At 43.9% G+C, this 15,237-nt stretch overlaps 1 protein-coding gene across 1 annotated transcript in view; it reads right to left on the bottom strand.

The window, feature by feature from the left end:
* The window catches only part of LOC129584109 (protocadherin Fat 3-like), a 31,004-nt gene that overhangs the window by 3,810 nt on the left and 11,957 nt on the right, over positions 1–15,237 (bottom strand). Inside the window, 26 exon segments of the mRNA XM_055476213.1 lie at positions 6,248–6,376; positions 6,456–6,543; positions 6,935–7,330; positions 7,881–7,939; positions 8,011–8,142; positions 8,203–8,293; positions 8,739–9,159; positions 9,162–9,216; positions 9,378–9,425; positions 9,497–9,587; positions 9,822–9,898; positions 10,028–10,271; positions 10,430–10,566; positions 10,631–10,644; positions 10,941–10,974; positions 11,049–11,095; positions 11,157–11,197; positions 11,260–11,345; positions 11,849–12,089; positions 12,369–12,653; positions 13,254–13,586; positions 13,977–14,149; positions 14,206–14,293; positions 14,625–14,836; positions 14,907–15,000; positions 15,131–15,216. Coding sequence (XP_055332188.1) covers positions 6,248–6,376; positions 6,456–6,543; positions 6,935–7,330; positions 7,881–7,939; positions 8,011–8,142; positions 8,203–8,293; positions 8,739–9,159; positions 9,162–9,216; positions 9,378–9,425; positions 9,497–9,587; positions 9,822–9,898; positions 10,028–10,271; positions 10,430–10,566; positions 10,631–10,644; positions 10,941–10,974; positions 11,049–11,095; positions 11,157–11,197; positions 11,260–11,345; positions 11,849–12,089; positions 12,369–12,653; positions 13,254–13,586; positions 13,977–14,149; positions 14,206–14,293; positions 14,625–14,836; positions 14,907–15,000; positions 15,131–15,216 — 3,702 coding nt within the window.

A 15,237-nucleotide genomic window follows, 5' to 3' on the forward strand; every position in this document is an offset into this window, starting at 1 on the left:
GCAGTGTGTTACTGCCCCCCCCCCAAAGAAATTCATTAAGAAGCCCCGGTGACATTTAATTTAAACCCAACATTCTCTGATAAAATTTTGATTCACTGCAAATAAATTAAAACACTGTGGCATCTTCTGTTAAAACGTAGAAGTAGTAAACAATTGAAGTAGTAGAAGTAGTAAACAATGTCGGTCGCCCAAATCAGTGGCGAATTTAAAGGGGATAGGTACGGACCGTACGGAATACACGTGCCCCCTCCTGGATTGTTTTAAAAGTGGGTTCTTCAGAAAACAAAGGGGAGTGTTGCTTAAAAAATGGTAACCAACTTTGCATAAAATCGCTTAATTTTTTTTTTCGTTGATTTCTAGCGATTTTGCAGTTAAATCGATTGCTAGCTTCGCGCTCCGCGCGAAGATAGCTCTTTATTGTACTTTCATACATTAATTTAATCTCCTGCGCGAAACCAAAAAGTGTTTTACATTAAATTCATAATATTCCGCTATTTTTTATAGAGTTTCTAGCAATTTTCCCAGTAAAAACGTGCGTCACCTTCGCGCTTCGCGCGAAATTTACCTTTCTGAAGACCAAACATGATACAATATTACTTCATACCCTCTAACTTTCATTTCGCTGCAAAAAAAAGAAAACTATTTCTACTATTTTTAATAGAATTTCTAGCAATTTTGGCAGCAAAATCGCTAGTTGGCTTCGCGCTTCGCGCGAAAATTAATATTTGATATAATTTTTGACCCTGCATCTTGCCTTACACACAAAGGTCACCAGTTTGCGCACAAAGGTCACGCACAGGCGTGCTGATACCCTGGACGTTTCCTCGCATGTAGCATAGGTGCACCCCCAGGGCTGTACACTTGGGGGGCCCCCCAGTGGTGCGCCCCTTGGGTGGCCCCCAGATGTGCACCCCTGGAGTACACCCTTGGGGGCACCCTTAATATGTAGGTTCGGCTCGCCTTGGCCCCCTTTAAACACGAAAGCTCCCTACGCCGCTGCCCAAAGCTATACTAGTTTTCAAGCGGCAATAGCTTCAAACAGTACATTATGTTGTTTAAATTTGAAAAGCTTTTATGACAGTTTGCCAGGACGACTTGAAACTGTGATAAAAAATCAAGTTGCCCGAGTTTGCACAAGAAGGACTTTTTAAGAACTGTTGAAAACGTAAAAAGAAAGTATTGAAGATGAATTTAACGAAAAATTAAATTGAAATTGATCTCGTAAATGAAATTGATCAAGTACGCATTTGAAAGTGTGCAGCGTAGGACTAAAAAGACGCATAACCCCATATCCATGTATCCGCATGCCTGTGGTAAGTGCACTTTGTACGACAACCAGATATTTGAGCTGAGTCGTACAGCGCACTGTGCCGCATGCGTTTGGAATGCTGTGGGTGGAATTTAATATGGGTCTTTTTAGTCTTAAGCTGTACGTGTACCTATGCTTGGCATGCGATTTTTAGACAATGCGCTGTACATAAAACCATCTTCGGCCACAACGTAACACACCAGTACGGAGACGGCAGTAAGTTTAAAGAGTGCCCTTAAATTCCTCCTGCAGGCAAATCAGCTTCGGTGTACGTATAGATACAAATTTGTATTTTTCGGTTTATATTAATGGAACACAAAGATAAATATGCAAACACTATATGCAACACACAATTAACACTTTTCTTTACGTCACAGCGACCTCCCCTTTACGGCAGTTAGTCCAAACTGCGTGACGCAGTTATGCAGAACTGGCAAATCCCGCCCAGAACAAGCAAATTAAAAATGCTACTCCGGAGTAGGTTTTTTGAAATGGCAAATCGAAATAAGTGCTTATTACTCGCATAACAGCATACACACGCACTAAGCGCGTCGCGTGCCCTTGAATAATCGTTTGCTTTAATACTATTTTGTTCTGAAGTTTATTTAACATTTCTACTTGGGATGTTAAATTTCCTTATAATAGTATATGGACTCAGACCTAGACATGACTTTGGTGGTCGTACGCGAAAGGGCTCCCAGAGGCTGGCCTTGCAAGGTGGGCTAGTGCCTACTGGGTGCCTCCGTATGACTTTCTTAGGCTGTGCCGTGAAGAAAATTGCTTATCTCAGTTTGCATATGTAAATTTGTGTCCGTAATTACCGATATGTTTTAAACATGTGTTCATAAAAGGTTATTGACGCTGGTGGTAACTCTCACAATGCGTTTCATCACAAATGAGGGCTGCAACCTTCCGTACCGCAGGTTATCGGCTTTATTAGCTTTTAGCTTGTAAAGCCGCAGTCTGGTTTCTTGTTTTCTCCTTGCACATTGCATACTACGAATCAGACCTGGGCATTTATATAAAATTAACCCCAAAGTTCGAGTTACGAGTTACAGGGAGCGTGCGAGTTACTCTAAACGTTACGTTATTTATGCAGGAAAACCGAGTCAATAACTCGAAAATAACTGCCGTTAAGTTAAATATTTAAAATTAACTGCTCAGGTCTGCTACACGAATGATTTGTTTTGGTTAAAGAGTTCATAGGACTAGATCACTGCAGCTCGTCATTTTAACGTTTGCTTCGGCTGTTTGTAGCAACTGGCAGTCGATCTGCACCTTTGCACAATTGACGAAGAAGTTTTTGGGCCGCAGTTACACAATCACGAATTGTAACCATATTCTATTACCTTTCGATTATTTTGGACAACAAGCCTTACTGCCGTGCAACGCCAACTTTGGCATTACAAATTTCATGAAAGTTTTTATGTGTAGTAACAAATTATCCAATTTTTTCGACCATTGCAGTAGCGCACCATATCTCTCCGGTATCCTTTAAGCGTCCCAAATATTTTATTAGAAGTCATAAGAAATTATCCGGTTAGTGGAGGGATACAGCAAGAATACGTTAACATAAGTTTAAGGGTCAACACTAACGTTGGGATACTGCAGTTGGTGTTGACCCTTAAAAACGTATTTTGCAGAATACATGAAACGTGAAGGATAGTTTGGTTTTCGAAGGTGATACGCATTCACGCTCACTATTCTGTATATATTCTGCACCTAGTGCGAATGCTGTAATTTGGTAATTCTTTTTAGTCATAGTATCTCACAGTATCTTTGTGGGATCTCCCACGTATCCTTTATGTATCCCGTTAATTGTTTTAAGTTTTTTTAGGTTTCCTAGCGGTTTCGTATGGGATACGTAAAGGAGCCTGCAGAGAAAATTATTACTCAAATTTCATAATACCTTCCGGTTGCGAACTTACATTCTTGCAGCTTTGAAGTTTTACTGTGATAAGACCATCTGTGTAGAAGTCTTGAGTGGAAAAAATAAGATGCAAAAACGCTTCAGCAAAATTCAGGGCGGCGCTGCTCTGAACCGGTGGATGGTTTCAAACAGCGGTAAATGCTTTTGGAAAACTTTTGTCTGTTTACCGGCATAGGCTTTAAGTGACTGTTCAGCAATATACCTAATGCAGTGCTCGTTTCGTGACAAGCAGAAGTTGCAATGTTGCTGTGTTGCCCAACGAATTATAAATTTTCTTACGCCTTCCGGAAGGAACACTCTTGAGGCCTTGAGGGGGACTGTATTTCGGGCTTATAGATTTTTGTTACTGGTCACTCCTTTAAACCACGGCGAAACTAACATTACCCTACCGTGATTTTTATGCTTCTGCTAATCGGGGACGCAAAATTTCGCGGGTGATAAGCAAAAATCACACGAAAAGCTTCAGAAAACGTTAAAAAAGATTTCCAAAAAGAATGAACCAGGTAAATGACACTCTGGAGACATAACCTCGGGGGCCGGTGAGACTGAATAACTTTGTAAGACTAACGGACTTGGTAGGCAAACACGATAAAACACAGAGTCTGTAACTGCAGTAAGCTGCAAAAGCTGTGCAATTTTTAAAAGAGTTACGAAATGGGCGATACAGCCCGAATCGGATGGATTGAATCACATTTCAAAGTTGGTATGTTCTAGTTTCGATCTCACTGCAATTCGGGACAGGCATTCAGTGTAAAAACCCAAGTGGAAACGTTGCTGGACACACAGGCTGATCATACGAAAATTCAACGCGGTTTTAATTGTTGACCGGTGACTGGTGGTAATTTTTGTATAGGCTGTAGAGTGTCCAAACTTAGCGCAGCAGGGCTGTAATCGGTTAACTACGTACATTGAATATTTAAGGATATCTGCCAAAACAGAGTTTTTCATACGGATGCCACTTGCTCTTCTTTAAACGGACTATTTCTTAAAAACAGGATAATTATATTATTTGAAGTTATTTCCGCTTGCAAAGCAGTTTACTCTAGGTACTGCTCTGGGTACCGACGGTTGCGCAAAGCACGATAATAAAATTAATATAAGAATAACTCATCAGCAACCGTCTAAAACGTTCGGTTGTCTGATACGTCCGCCGGTCGTTGTGGAATTTAATACGCCCAAAATGGTGGTTTTGGTGGACCCCAGTCGCTTCGGACGACTTAAGGCCAAAACGACCGCCGTAAATTTTGCCCACCCAGTTTTTGCATTTTTGATGCAAAACAAGAGAAAGACCACGTCATATCCGGTCATTTCTGCGGGGGTGCTCTTATGTTCTTCTTATATTTCCTTATGTGCCGGAGTGTCACCGCCAACTTTGGTTTTTCGCCTCTCCCGCCGCCAGTCTGGGCAATCTGTTGAAAGATGCCGCCTCCAGATTAGTGTTGCTCTCCGAGTTGCTGCCCAATCGTGAATCGATTAACTGGTGGTTCAGTGGTGGTTAACCGTGGTTCACTTGGTTTACTGGGTTCAAGCAAAGTGAGGCGAGTGCAGGGAGAGATGTGCGCTACAAGGAAATGTTGGTTCACCGGTGGTTCAATGGTGGTTCACCGTGGTTCTCCTGGTTTACTGGGTTCAAGCAAAGTGGGGTGAGTGCAGGGAGAAATGTGCGGTACAAGGAAATGTTGGTTCACCGGTGGTTCACTGGTGGTTCAATGGTGGTTCACCGTGGTTCACTTGGTTTACTGGGTTCAGGCAAAGTGGGGTGAGTGCAGGGAGAGATGTGCGGTACAAGGAAATGTTCGTTCACCGGTGGTTCAATGGTGGTTCACCGTGGTTCTCTTGGTTTACTGGGTTCAAACAAAGTGGGGTGAGTGAATGGAGAGATGTACGGTACAAGGAAATGTTGGTTCACCGGTGGTTCACTGGTGGTTCAATGGTGGTTCACTTGGTTTACTGGGTTCAAGCAAAGTGGGTGAGTGCAGGGAGAAATGTACGGTACAAGGAAATGTTGGTTCACCGGTGGTTCAATGGTGGTTCACCGTGGTTCTCCTGGTTTACTGGGTTCAAGCAAAGTGGGGTGAGTGCAGGGAGAAATGTGCGGTACAAGGAAATGTTGGTTCACCGGTGGTTCACTGGTGGTTCAATGGTGGTTCACCGTGGTTCACTTGGTTTACTGGGTTCAGGCAAAGTGGGGTGAGTGCAGGGAGAGATGTGCGGTACAAGGAAATGTTGGTTCACCACTGGTGGTTCACTTGGTTTACTGGGTTCAAGCAAAGTGGGTGAGTGCAGGGAGAAATGTACGGTACAAGGAAATGTTGGTTCACCGGTGGTTCACTGGTGGTTCAATGGTGGTTCACCGTGGTTCACTTGGTTTACTGGGTTCAAGCAAAGTGGGGTGAGTGCAGGGAGAGATGTGCGCTACAAGAAAATGTTGGTTCACCGGTGGTTCAACGTGGTTCATTAGGGAGAGATGTGCTGAACATGAAATATGTTGGTTAACCGGTGGTTCGATGGTGGTTGGTTTAAAGAAAGAGAATTGAAAACGCGAAGAGGTGTCTGGCGCTTGGATTCTGTTAGTCCGTTGGTTTGGCGTAATTCCGTGCCTCTGCAGGTTCAACCGAATCGGGTTCGGAGTTCGGACCACTGTCCCGTGTTAGACAGATTGTTGCATTCGCTTGGTTTACTTGGTTTAAACCAACTGAACCGGTCATGGCCTAAGTACAGGTTTAAACCCACTGAACCCTTAATGTCCTAACTCAGACATTCTATGTATCAATTTAATTTCGTAACTTATTTGCATTATCACAAGTGAGTGTGGGACGATCACCCAGATGATTATCGCCAGTACCCTACGCTATGGACGTTTAACCGAAGAAAAAAATCGCGCCAGTGGATCAGTGCGGATAATTTTCCGTAGGCACTACTTTGCTCGCCTGTCCATAGCGGTAAATACGCCCATTGGATTGGGAATTACTATCGCAAAACATTTAATGCATAGATGCACTACTTACAATTAAACGGACAATATCCACATTCGCTTCGTTACAGCCTACGTTGGCGACGACCGGTAGCATATTTATCACTTCCGGGGCGTTATCGTTCACATCCAGGACTTGAATGTAAACCGCCAGTGAACAAAACTAAATCAGGCAGAAGAACAGTTTCACTGAGTAATTTACACTGGACCGCCAAACGTTTTGCATTGCGTCGCCTACTTACCTGGCCGCTTTGGTCGGATACCATAATAGTTAGGTTGTAATTATCCCGGCATTCCCGATCCAGATTAATTTCGGTCCGCAGTAAACCGCTGAAAATTTATCAAATTAGTTGTCAAGTTAGTAAAATTTGTCAAGTTAAAATTTCTCAAGTTAGCTGTAAACATTTAATTGACATTAATTCAATCATTTTAATCAGTGTAAATTTACGCAGGTGCGTTGATGTGCGCACTGGTTGATGCCGAATAAAATCATATACCTACATGGTTAGCTACACTTATCGACTACCCTGTACTGTTTAGTTGACTGATTGAAGAGCGGTAGTTCGAATAAAGTGAATGAGATTAAAGCACTAAGCTATTTAACATTCGGAATGGAATATACAAGATTTCATAAAACTAAGCTTCTGCACTTCAAAAAAATTGCAAACTGCGTGCAAAAATGCTAACACATTTCCTTGTGCTTTTGGTAATCAGGACATACGTCTCAGAATGAACGGAGAACTGGTTGAGCGGATCGCCGCTGGCTAGCCGGTATGCCAACGGTCGACGCGGATCCTCATGCACCGCTTCAAACACTCCCAGCCGCGTTCCCACGGCAATATCCTCCGGGATCTGCAGGACATTGTAGCCCGTCGGCCCGCCTACCCCAATGCATCGCGGCGGTGGTGGCATGCGAAGAGGAATCGCCATGGTTGACGTGACGATAAGCGGCAGGATGCAGTTGCTGTTCAGCATGATCTGCACCATGGCGGTGGAACTGCGGACGGGACTGCCCAGATTGGAGGCGGTCACCACGACGGTGCGCGCTGGCGAACTGCCCGCCGGTAAATGGGCCGGCATGCTGATCAAGCCGCTGGTTGCATCGATCGAGAAATACCTGCATAAAGTCGAAACAGCTCTTCTTAATCACAAAAGTGCAAATTCATACACAGATTCTTCATTTTGAGCCGTTCTAAAAATTATCCGCTGGGAAAATATACGGAGAAGTGGCGAATAACGAGACCTCCATTGCTTTTAATAACCATGTTCATGGTACTATGTTACAAAGGAACAAGGAAAATATTACTCTTGAGAACGTGAGCACACTGCAGCATGAGCACGCTGCACAAGAGCACTTAGTCGAAAATTGTAGAATGCTCGAATTAAAAACAAACTTCTGCAAAATTAAATGCTATTGGGTATATATCGCAACTGTCGTTTAATCTGGCTGCTTAAGCTGATAATGGCATATGACAGGACAATCAAAGCCACTACACTACGCTTTGTGTACTTTAAATCAATATTATCATCGCAACATTGTTATGGTTCCGGCAGATGGACGAATGCCGTTTTAATATTCAATATTATTAATAGCACAAGATTAGGTTAATCTACATGCACATTCGCGAGGTGAAAATTTTAAATTAGTTGGCAGATCCTCCGCTTACATATCGTTTTGCAGGGTGTAGCTGATCATGGCATTGATTCCTATATCGGCATCCGTAGCCTGCACAAAAACGCAGATCAAAAATTACCAGCACATTCAACACAGTTGGTATCTTTTGGCACATTACTCACATTGATTCGCCCGACAAAAAACCGTTGCTGGCCTGGCTGGCAGTCGACGGAAAACTGGTAGATGCTCTGGGCGAAAATGGGTGTGTTGTCGTTTGCGTCGACAACATTCACCCGCACCGGCACATCACAGTTCTGTTGGAAGAAGGAAATTTAATCAAATTAATTCAACAAGTGGGAAGAAGAACGGCAGACCTGCGACAATCGATTGGATGCTCGAACCGTGAGGAAATACACCGACTGTACCTCTCGATCTAATGGCGCATTGACGATAAGCCGACCGGAACTGAAAATATCACAGCGTTACACAAATCTCTCCCAGAATAACTAACATCTGAAAATTCAAATTCCTTTTCACAGCAAAGCAGAAAAAAGCATAAAAAGCTGCTGGTAAAAAAATATTGTCACTTTGTTGTGTTTTTTGACACTATGGCATGAACTGCTACAGTTTCCAATATCGGAACAAGTTTCAATAGAGAAGGAAAATTGTTCAAAACTACTAATGCCGCTACACTAAGCAACCACACGTTTCAACATTGGTGCTATACGTTATAGCACGCACGTTTTCGGGGCTTTCACTGCTCTGTGTCGGATAAAAGCAGAAACAAATCGCAATAAATAAACGAACTTGAAACATCCGTAAATAAAAACAGGTTCACGAGCTTCGCTCCGATCTGCCAAAGAATGCCAAAGCGCATTTCTCTAGTATTCCCAGTATTAATTGTACTAACTTGCCACCGTCCAAGCGGAACATGAGCGCATCCGTGCTGGGCAGCAGCGCATACACCAGCCCGCTGTCATTGCCGACGACAATATTACTGATGACCAGTCCGCTCTGGTTCTCCTGCACCTCCGCCACCACATTCCCCGGACACACCAGCGTCGCCGGCATCGACAGAGCCGTGGGCGTCACCTGGGTGGCACACTGCACCCACACCGTCACCGCGGCGGTGGCTGACAGTGGCGGCACACCGGCATCGCTGGCCAGTACGGTGAAGTTGATGAAGCTGGGTTGCGCCGGCAGGGGCGTGACGGCCCGCAGCTGACCGGAAGTGTAGTCGATGGTTACGAGGGAGGAGGTGCTGCCCATGGTGTAGGAGACGGCGGCGTTGAGGCCGTCGTCCGTGTCGGTGGCGGTCACCTGGCCGAGGGACCGATGAAGCCGCAGGTGCTGGTGAAGGTGTAAGACGGTTGGGTGAATCGCGGAGGCTAAACAATATCGGAATTTTTACAAAGTATACTGAGTTTTCATTTTAGAACGGAAACCTGAGAACCATAATCACACAAATATTTTAGCGCGTTAGAATTTCGTCTTTCGAAGTTTTGTCCTTTTGCACACTTATTTGGTCGGACACGTGTAAACAACTAACCTGGTCGTTATCGTCGGTTAGTTCGATGGTCAGGTTTGTTCGACATTCCTGCAATGTTGTAATTGTGAAGAAAACTGATTGGTATACAGGTGACCCGCGAAGAAGACAGGATGACTCACTCGTCCCACTTGATCAACAGCGATTATACTTAGGAAAAAATTAACTTCCCCATTTTCCCGGTCAAACATTCCCGCAGTGATTACGCGTCCACTAAAAAAACCAACCGACACTGAAATTATTTTAATTAAAGCGGGCCAGAAACCTTATGTTATAGTGCATTCGTTACGAAGTTAAATGAATTACGATTCATAAGATACTAATGCAGTTGTAGCGACAAATAAACAACTCTAAGAAACAGCTCACCGAATTATGCGAAAGTTATTTCCAAATTTTGTTTTGTTTTGATTTCTGTCAATCATTGACCATCTTACAACCATTACATACTCTGAAAGAATTCGGAATTTGTTCGATCCGCTCAAACTGTACCGTAAACCGCGATCCGCCAGCTCGTCGCTGTTTGCCTACGACAAAACTTTAACATAGTACACATAGTAAGCCAAACGAACCAAACGAACTGCTATGTAGCGAACGAACTGCTATGTAGTCAAAAACATTATTAACGACCGGCAAGTTAACAGCGAGCACATTACCAGTATGCGCGTTATGGTGCTTTCCAAGGGAATATTTTCCGGGATTCGCAGGGTGCGGGAGGTAGAGCAGATAAGCGGACTGACCACTGGGCAGTTGACCGTGATGCGGATGAGTGTGGACGCGGACTGTTGCGGCGAGCCGGCATCCGCGGCAAACACCACGAAGGTGTGCACGCCGCTGATGCTCGTGTTCAGTCCTCGTCCGGCGTGGATTTCGCCGGTGAGACCATCCACTTGCAGCGGTCTGCAATTAGAAAATTCAATTTTAGTTAGGCACCTGTTGCAGCTTTCTGGTCAGTGTATGGGTGCTTCGTATTTATTTCGAATTTATTATGAAGCATGGCAATTAAGCTTCGTAATAAATTTACAGTAAAAAAGCGCGGCCACTGTTTAATTACGCACATGGTGGGAGCCACTGAATATGTGACACGGGAATTGATCCCAATGTCGGCATCCACTGCCGAAACAGTTCCGACATAGGGAAAGGTCTGACCGCAAGGGATCGTCCAGTTGTAGGGCTCGTTGATAAAAACCGGTGCCTAATCGGCAAATGACGCTGTGTTTCGCAGCAACTTTTTCAGGGTGACGTCCAGTTTGACTTACGTTGTCGTTTGTATCTATCGAACAACAACAAGTAATCTTTAAGACTTGTATAACGTTGTAATGCCACAGACGAGCAGCAAAATTAAAGTAGCGCAATCAAATGAAGGACCCTCGGCTTTTACAGAAACAATAAACACAAAACTGGATTAAAATCAGCGGATAATCTGCCATACATGCACATATAACAGACAATGAAGCAGTACAACAATCATTCGAGGATGTATCGTAATTACTTAATTAAGATAACCGGATGATGAAAAACAAGTTGCGAGTATATTTGCCTAGGACGCTGTTACGATCATTCACTCACCTATAACCACAACTTCCACAACCACCTCGCAGGACTGCAAAACACATTCGCCTGTACTTTACCACTATCACCGCCATAACATAATTTACAGAATTTAGCTTAGCTTACCATGGAAGATTTATCCCGCACAGAAACCGTCAAGCGATAACTGCTTGCTACGAGCATAATTCGACCGGTTATTTCCTTGTCTAATATCGTGGTGCAGAGCATTTTTACCTACTTCCCGATCCAGAATCCGCCGGATAGTGATAACGCCGCTGTAGAAATTCTCAACAGTTGAAATGGTCACCCTGGCTGAACAAGAGAATGTTGTACTAACCTTTCAGAATTAATTTCGAAACTGCTGTTAATGTTGCCGCTAAGGATGGAGTACGAGACGGTATCACCCGAGTCCAGATCCCACGCCTGCAGTTAAGCATCTTAAACAAAGTGTCATTTTGTTGTGACAACTTTTATAGCAAAAATACTGTTTCTAAACGGTTATCGCAGCTTATGGTTATCCAGAAAATTCTACAAGAGGACTGTTCTACAAAGGAACAAATAGTGATGGAAATAATGCAATAAGCCACTTCCCTACGCCGCACCCCGTAAATCATTCTTGCTCAAAACATACCGAATCACAGAACCATGAGATTGCGCAAACTGCACAAAAATAACGGAAAGTGTTTGAAATTTCAAACTAATTAGTTAGTTTGAATTTAATTTGAAATTAATTAGTTTGAATTTTCAATTTAAATTCAAACTAACTAATTTCAAACACTAATTTTTTTTTGTCATTTCTGCACAAACAGACATCGTGTTTGTCGTATATTATCAGACAGTTCCATGTTTGGCGTTAATTCGTTCCACTAGATTTTGTGGCATCTTTATGAGCTATCTTAATAATCAGCGTAACCGCTGGTTCTGACCTGCACTTGCTGCACCCGTGTTCCAACAGGATCGCCCTCGTTAACGGCGGAGGTGAGAGTCTGTTGCGGGCACACCGGTGGGCGTCGGCAAGGCAGAAAGGTCACCGTCACGGTGGCGGTGGCACTGGCGCCGCCCCGGAACGCATCGGTGACGGTTACCACGGTGGACTGGGAGATCTGCGGCTGGCGCAATACACCGCGCAGGCACACCTCCCCGGTCACTTTATCGACAGCGATAATCCTTTAGGGAAATGGTACTTAGGTTAATCACACATTCAGTCACGTGATAGTACGGTACATATATATTCAACAACCGGCAAAAACTTCATAGCTTGGGTGACAAATAAAATCTTTAACAAGTAAGTATACTGTACAAACATGGTACATGTTCATTGTGACTAATCAGTCACAGTTGTAGATATGGTAGATATTCAACAAATATCAAAAACCGGCTAAAACCTCGCATTTTTATGACGGATAAAATCCTGAACAAAATAAGAAAAATCACCGAATTACTTACGAATCTTCCGGTGCGCTGAAGGCCAGATTGGCCTTGGTAGATCCCGATCCCGGTACGACGCTGAGCACTCCCAGACAGCTGAGCGCCGTATTCCCGCAGGGGATCTCGATGCTGTATGCATCCTGGGAAAAGCGTGGGAAACTGGAATCGGACGGTATCTGGATCTGCACGGTGATGTCGCAGAAGAGGTTGGCATTGACAGACTCCACAAGGCTGGCGCGGATTCCGATCTGGAAGGCCGTCTGCGAGTTACTGACCAGGGAGTTAGCCAGGCGCACTTGGCCTCTGTAAAAATAACCGACGTCTTGGCCTTGGCAAAAACAACCGACGCTAACGCTTCCTTTGAACAAGATCAGTTATTCCAGGAGTTTTAGCTCAGTGGGTAGAACGAAAAAATCACTTCACACAAGAAAAATGGAAGCAAAAATTAATTAATCACTCGAATAAACCTCGATTATTCGGTCAACGATTAAAAGTTTAGAATCATCCAAATCGTTTGCGGCATCCATTAGTTTGAACTTGATACTGTAGTGTTGTGGTCCACAAGGATTATTTGGTGTTGATGACTTCACGTAAGTTATATTCACAACAACAAAAAAACGATTATCCTACAAAATTGATAAGATTAACAGCCACATTTTTTTTTAAAAAAAATTTCAACTTCACTTCATCTTCAAAATTGTTTTACGCTATTACAAAGATCAGGGCACAATCTGCAACCAAAAAATAGCTGAAAGCTATTGTTATGAAATTTTGTTATTTTGATTTATTGTTTCGAAACTGTGATGTTACCGCATTTTGTGAAATAAAAACGAGTACGCTGAAAGCTACTGCTATTTTGTGGCTGACACATTTTCCATTTGTAGATACGTGTTTGTAGCTTACGTGAGTGCATCCACAGCGAAGACAGCACTATCCGGGCCGAAAAGACTGAAGCGCACCGGCAGCCGCTGTCCATTGGGCTGCACTCCACCATCGGCGCTCACCGTGCCCACGACGTAGCCCACACTGGAGAAGGCCGGCAGAGTGAAGCGGTAGACCGTCTGGGGACAGCGCGGCGACACCAGGCACTGCGGGCCCCGGAAGACTACGGATACCGGCACCGTGGTGATGTGGCCGGTCACGTCGGCGGCACTCACCGTCAGCATGGGATAGGTGGATTCACCGGCGATGCTGCCCCGGGTGCGGATGCCACCCAGCTGGTCAATGGTGAAAAACCTACACAGATTTATTTACATCACTTCCTCATAGCATGTTCCAAGATTGACTGTGTAGAACCTGCCACTTGAGCTTCAAGTTCATCAAGGATTTTGTTCTGTTTGCTGTCAAATTGTTGACTGGCAATTTTTCAAAGCTGCTAATATATCCATAAATTTGGTATTAATCGGGAATTGTTACACGTACTTAATAACTTTTAGGCAGTATAATTATACAGTCTACAGATACTGTTTGCCCAGCTACAACAAACACCGATTACGGTATACTTGTTTTTCCATCCACTTTATTTTCAAGTTAAGTAGATATACCCTAACCATAAGCTACATTTTTATCGGTTTGCCTTTACATTTCTTATCCTTTTTTTCTATGCAGCGCTTTATTCTCACTTACTCGGCCGGTGTAATGGAAAATCTAATTTGGTCGCCTTCCGGATCACGGGCGTTAACGACGCCGACCAGACTATTCGGTGGACCGCAGTCTGCTGACAGCTCGTACCGGGAACTGGAGAAACTGGGTGGACGGTTCATGTTGGGAACATTTACCAGCAGGATTGTATCGCAAAACTACACAAAAAACATTGTTTATAATTGGTTGTAACTTCCGGAAACTGCTTCCGTACCGCTCCCGTGTAATCGCTCGCACGTATGGTAAACCGGTACGTTTGTGGTGGAATAGAGAAAACTCCATTGGTCAACACGACAACTCCACTGCAACGTTACAAAAATCTCTTACAAGTCCGAATAAATAACCACTCATCAAGGAATCAAGTAGGTATAAGAGCAAAAACCAAGCAGCTACCTTTGGCAACATGTACACACAAATCATGCAATATATATATATGCACAACAGCTTCACAAATTCAAACGAAAAAACTGTTAACTTTGAGAAAGGCAACTATTAAAGGTATTTACAAGATACAAAGCGATCATAGTGGTGCAGCAAGATCAAAACACCATCGATAATTCGGTTATACGAAAAAAATTATTACTATTGGTGTTACCAAACTAATAATCGAAATTTGTGTATACATAGCCAAACCTTGTTCGGTTGACATCCACCAGGTTGATCCCGTTATCCAGCAGCGCAAATCGTATGGGGGTCCCGGTGGGCGATGCAGCCGTGACTGCCGTCAATGGATAACCAGGAGGCATCGTGGTATCCACGTTAACAGTGACCGGTGTAGCGGATCCTGGACAACGGATGGTCTGGTTGCTGCTCTGCAGGGCCACCATGACGATCGTATCGCAGAACTACCTTGATGAGAGACAGCATCATCCGTCACAGTATTCACAGTCAACGCACTCAGTCGACGATTTTTACCCGGGATACATCCGTTCGAACCGACGCTCTCACCGTCAACGAATACGTTCGCGAAGGAAGTTGTTGCAGCGGTTTAGCAACCGTTATGGAGCCGCTAGAAAAATGGATGTATGCAAATATCAACCGTAAAGCATGACTATCGTAAGGGATAAATAAATGCGTAACATGACACAAAATTTTGCGATACTCTACATGAAAAACCAAACCAGCAGCATTTGACATACGTAGCGCGATCTATTTGGAAGAAATCGGTGGCACCGGCCGTTTCGGTCAAGGAGTACAAATAATCACCCCGATCCCCGACATTAATCTATAAAGGTCAATTGTGAAT

Source organism: Paramacrobiotus metropolitanus, unplaced genomic scaffold (genome assembly GCF_019649055.1).
Source record: "Paramacrobiotus metropolitanus isolate TYO unplaced genomic scaffold, Prichtersi_v1.0 Parri_scaffold0000012, whole genome shotgun sequence".
NCBI lineage: Eukaryota > Metazoa > Tardigrada > Eutardigrada > Parachela > Macrobiotidae > Paramacrobiotus > Paramacrobiotus metropolitanus.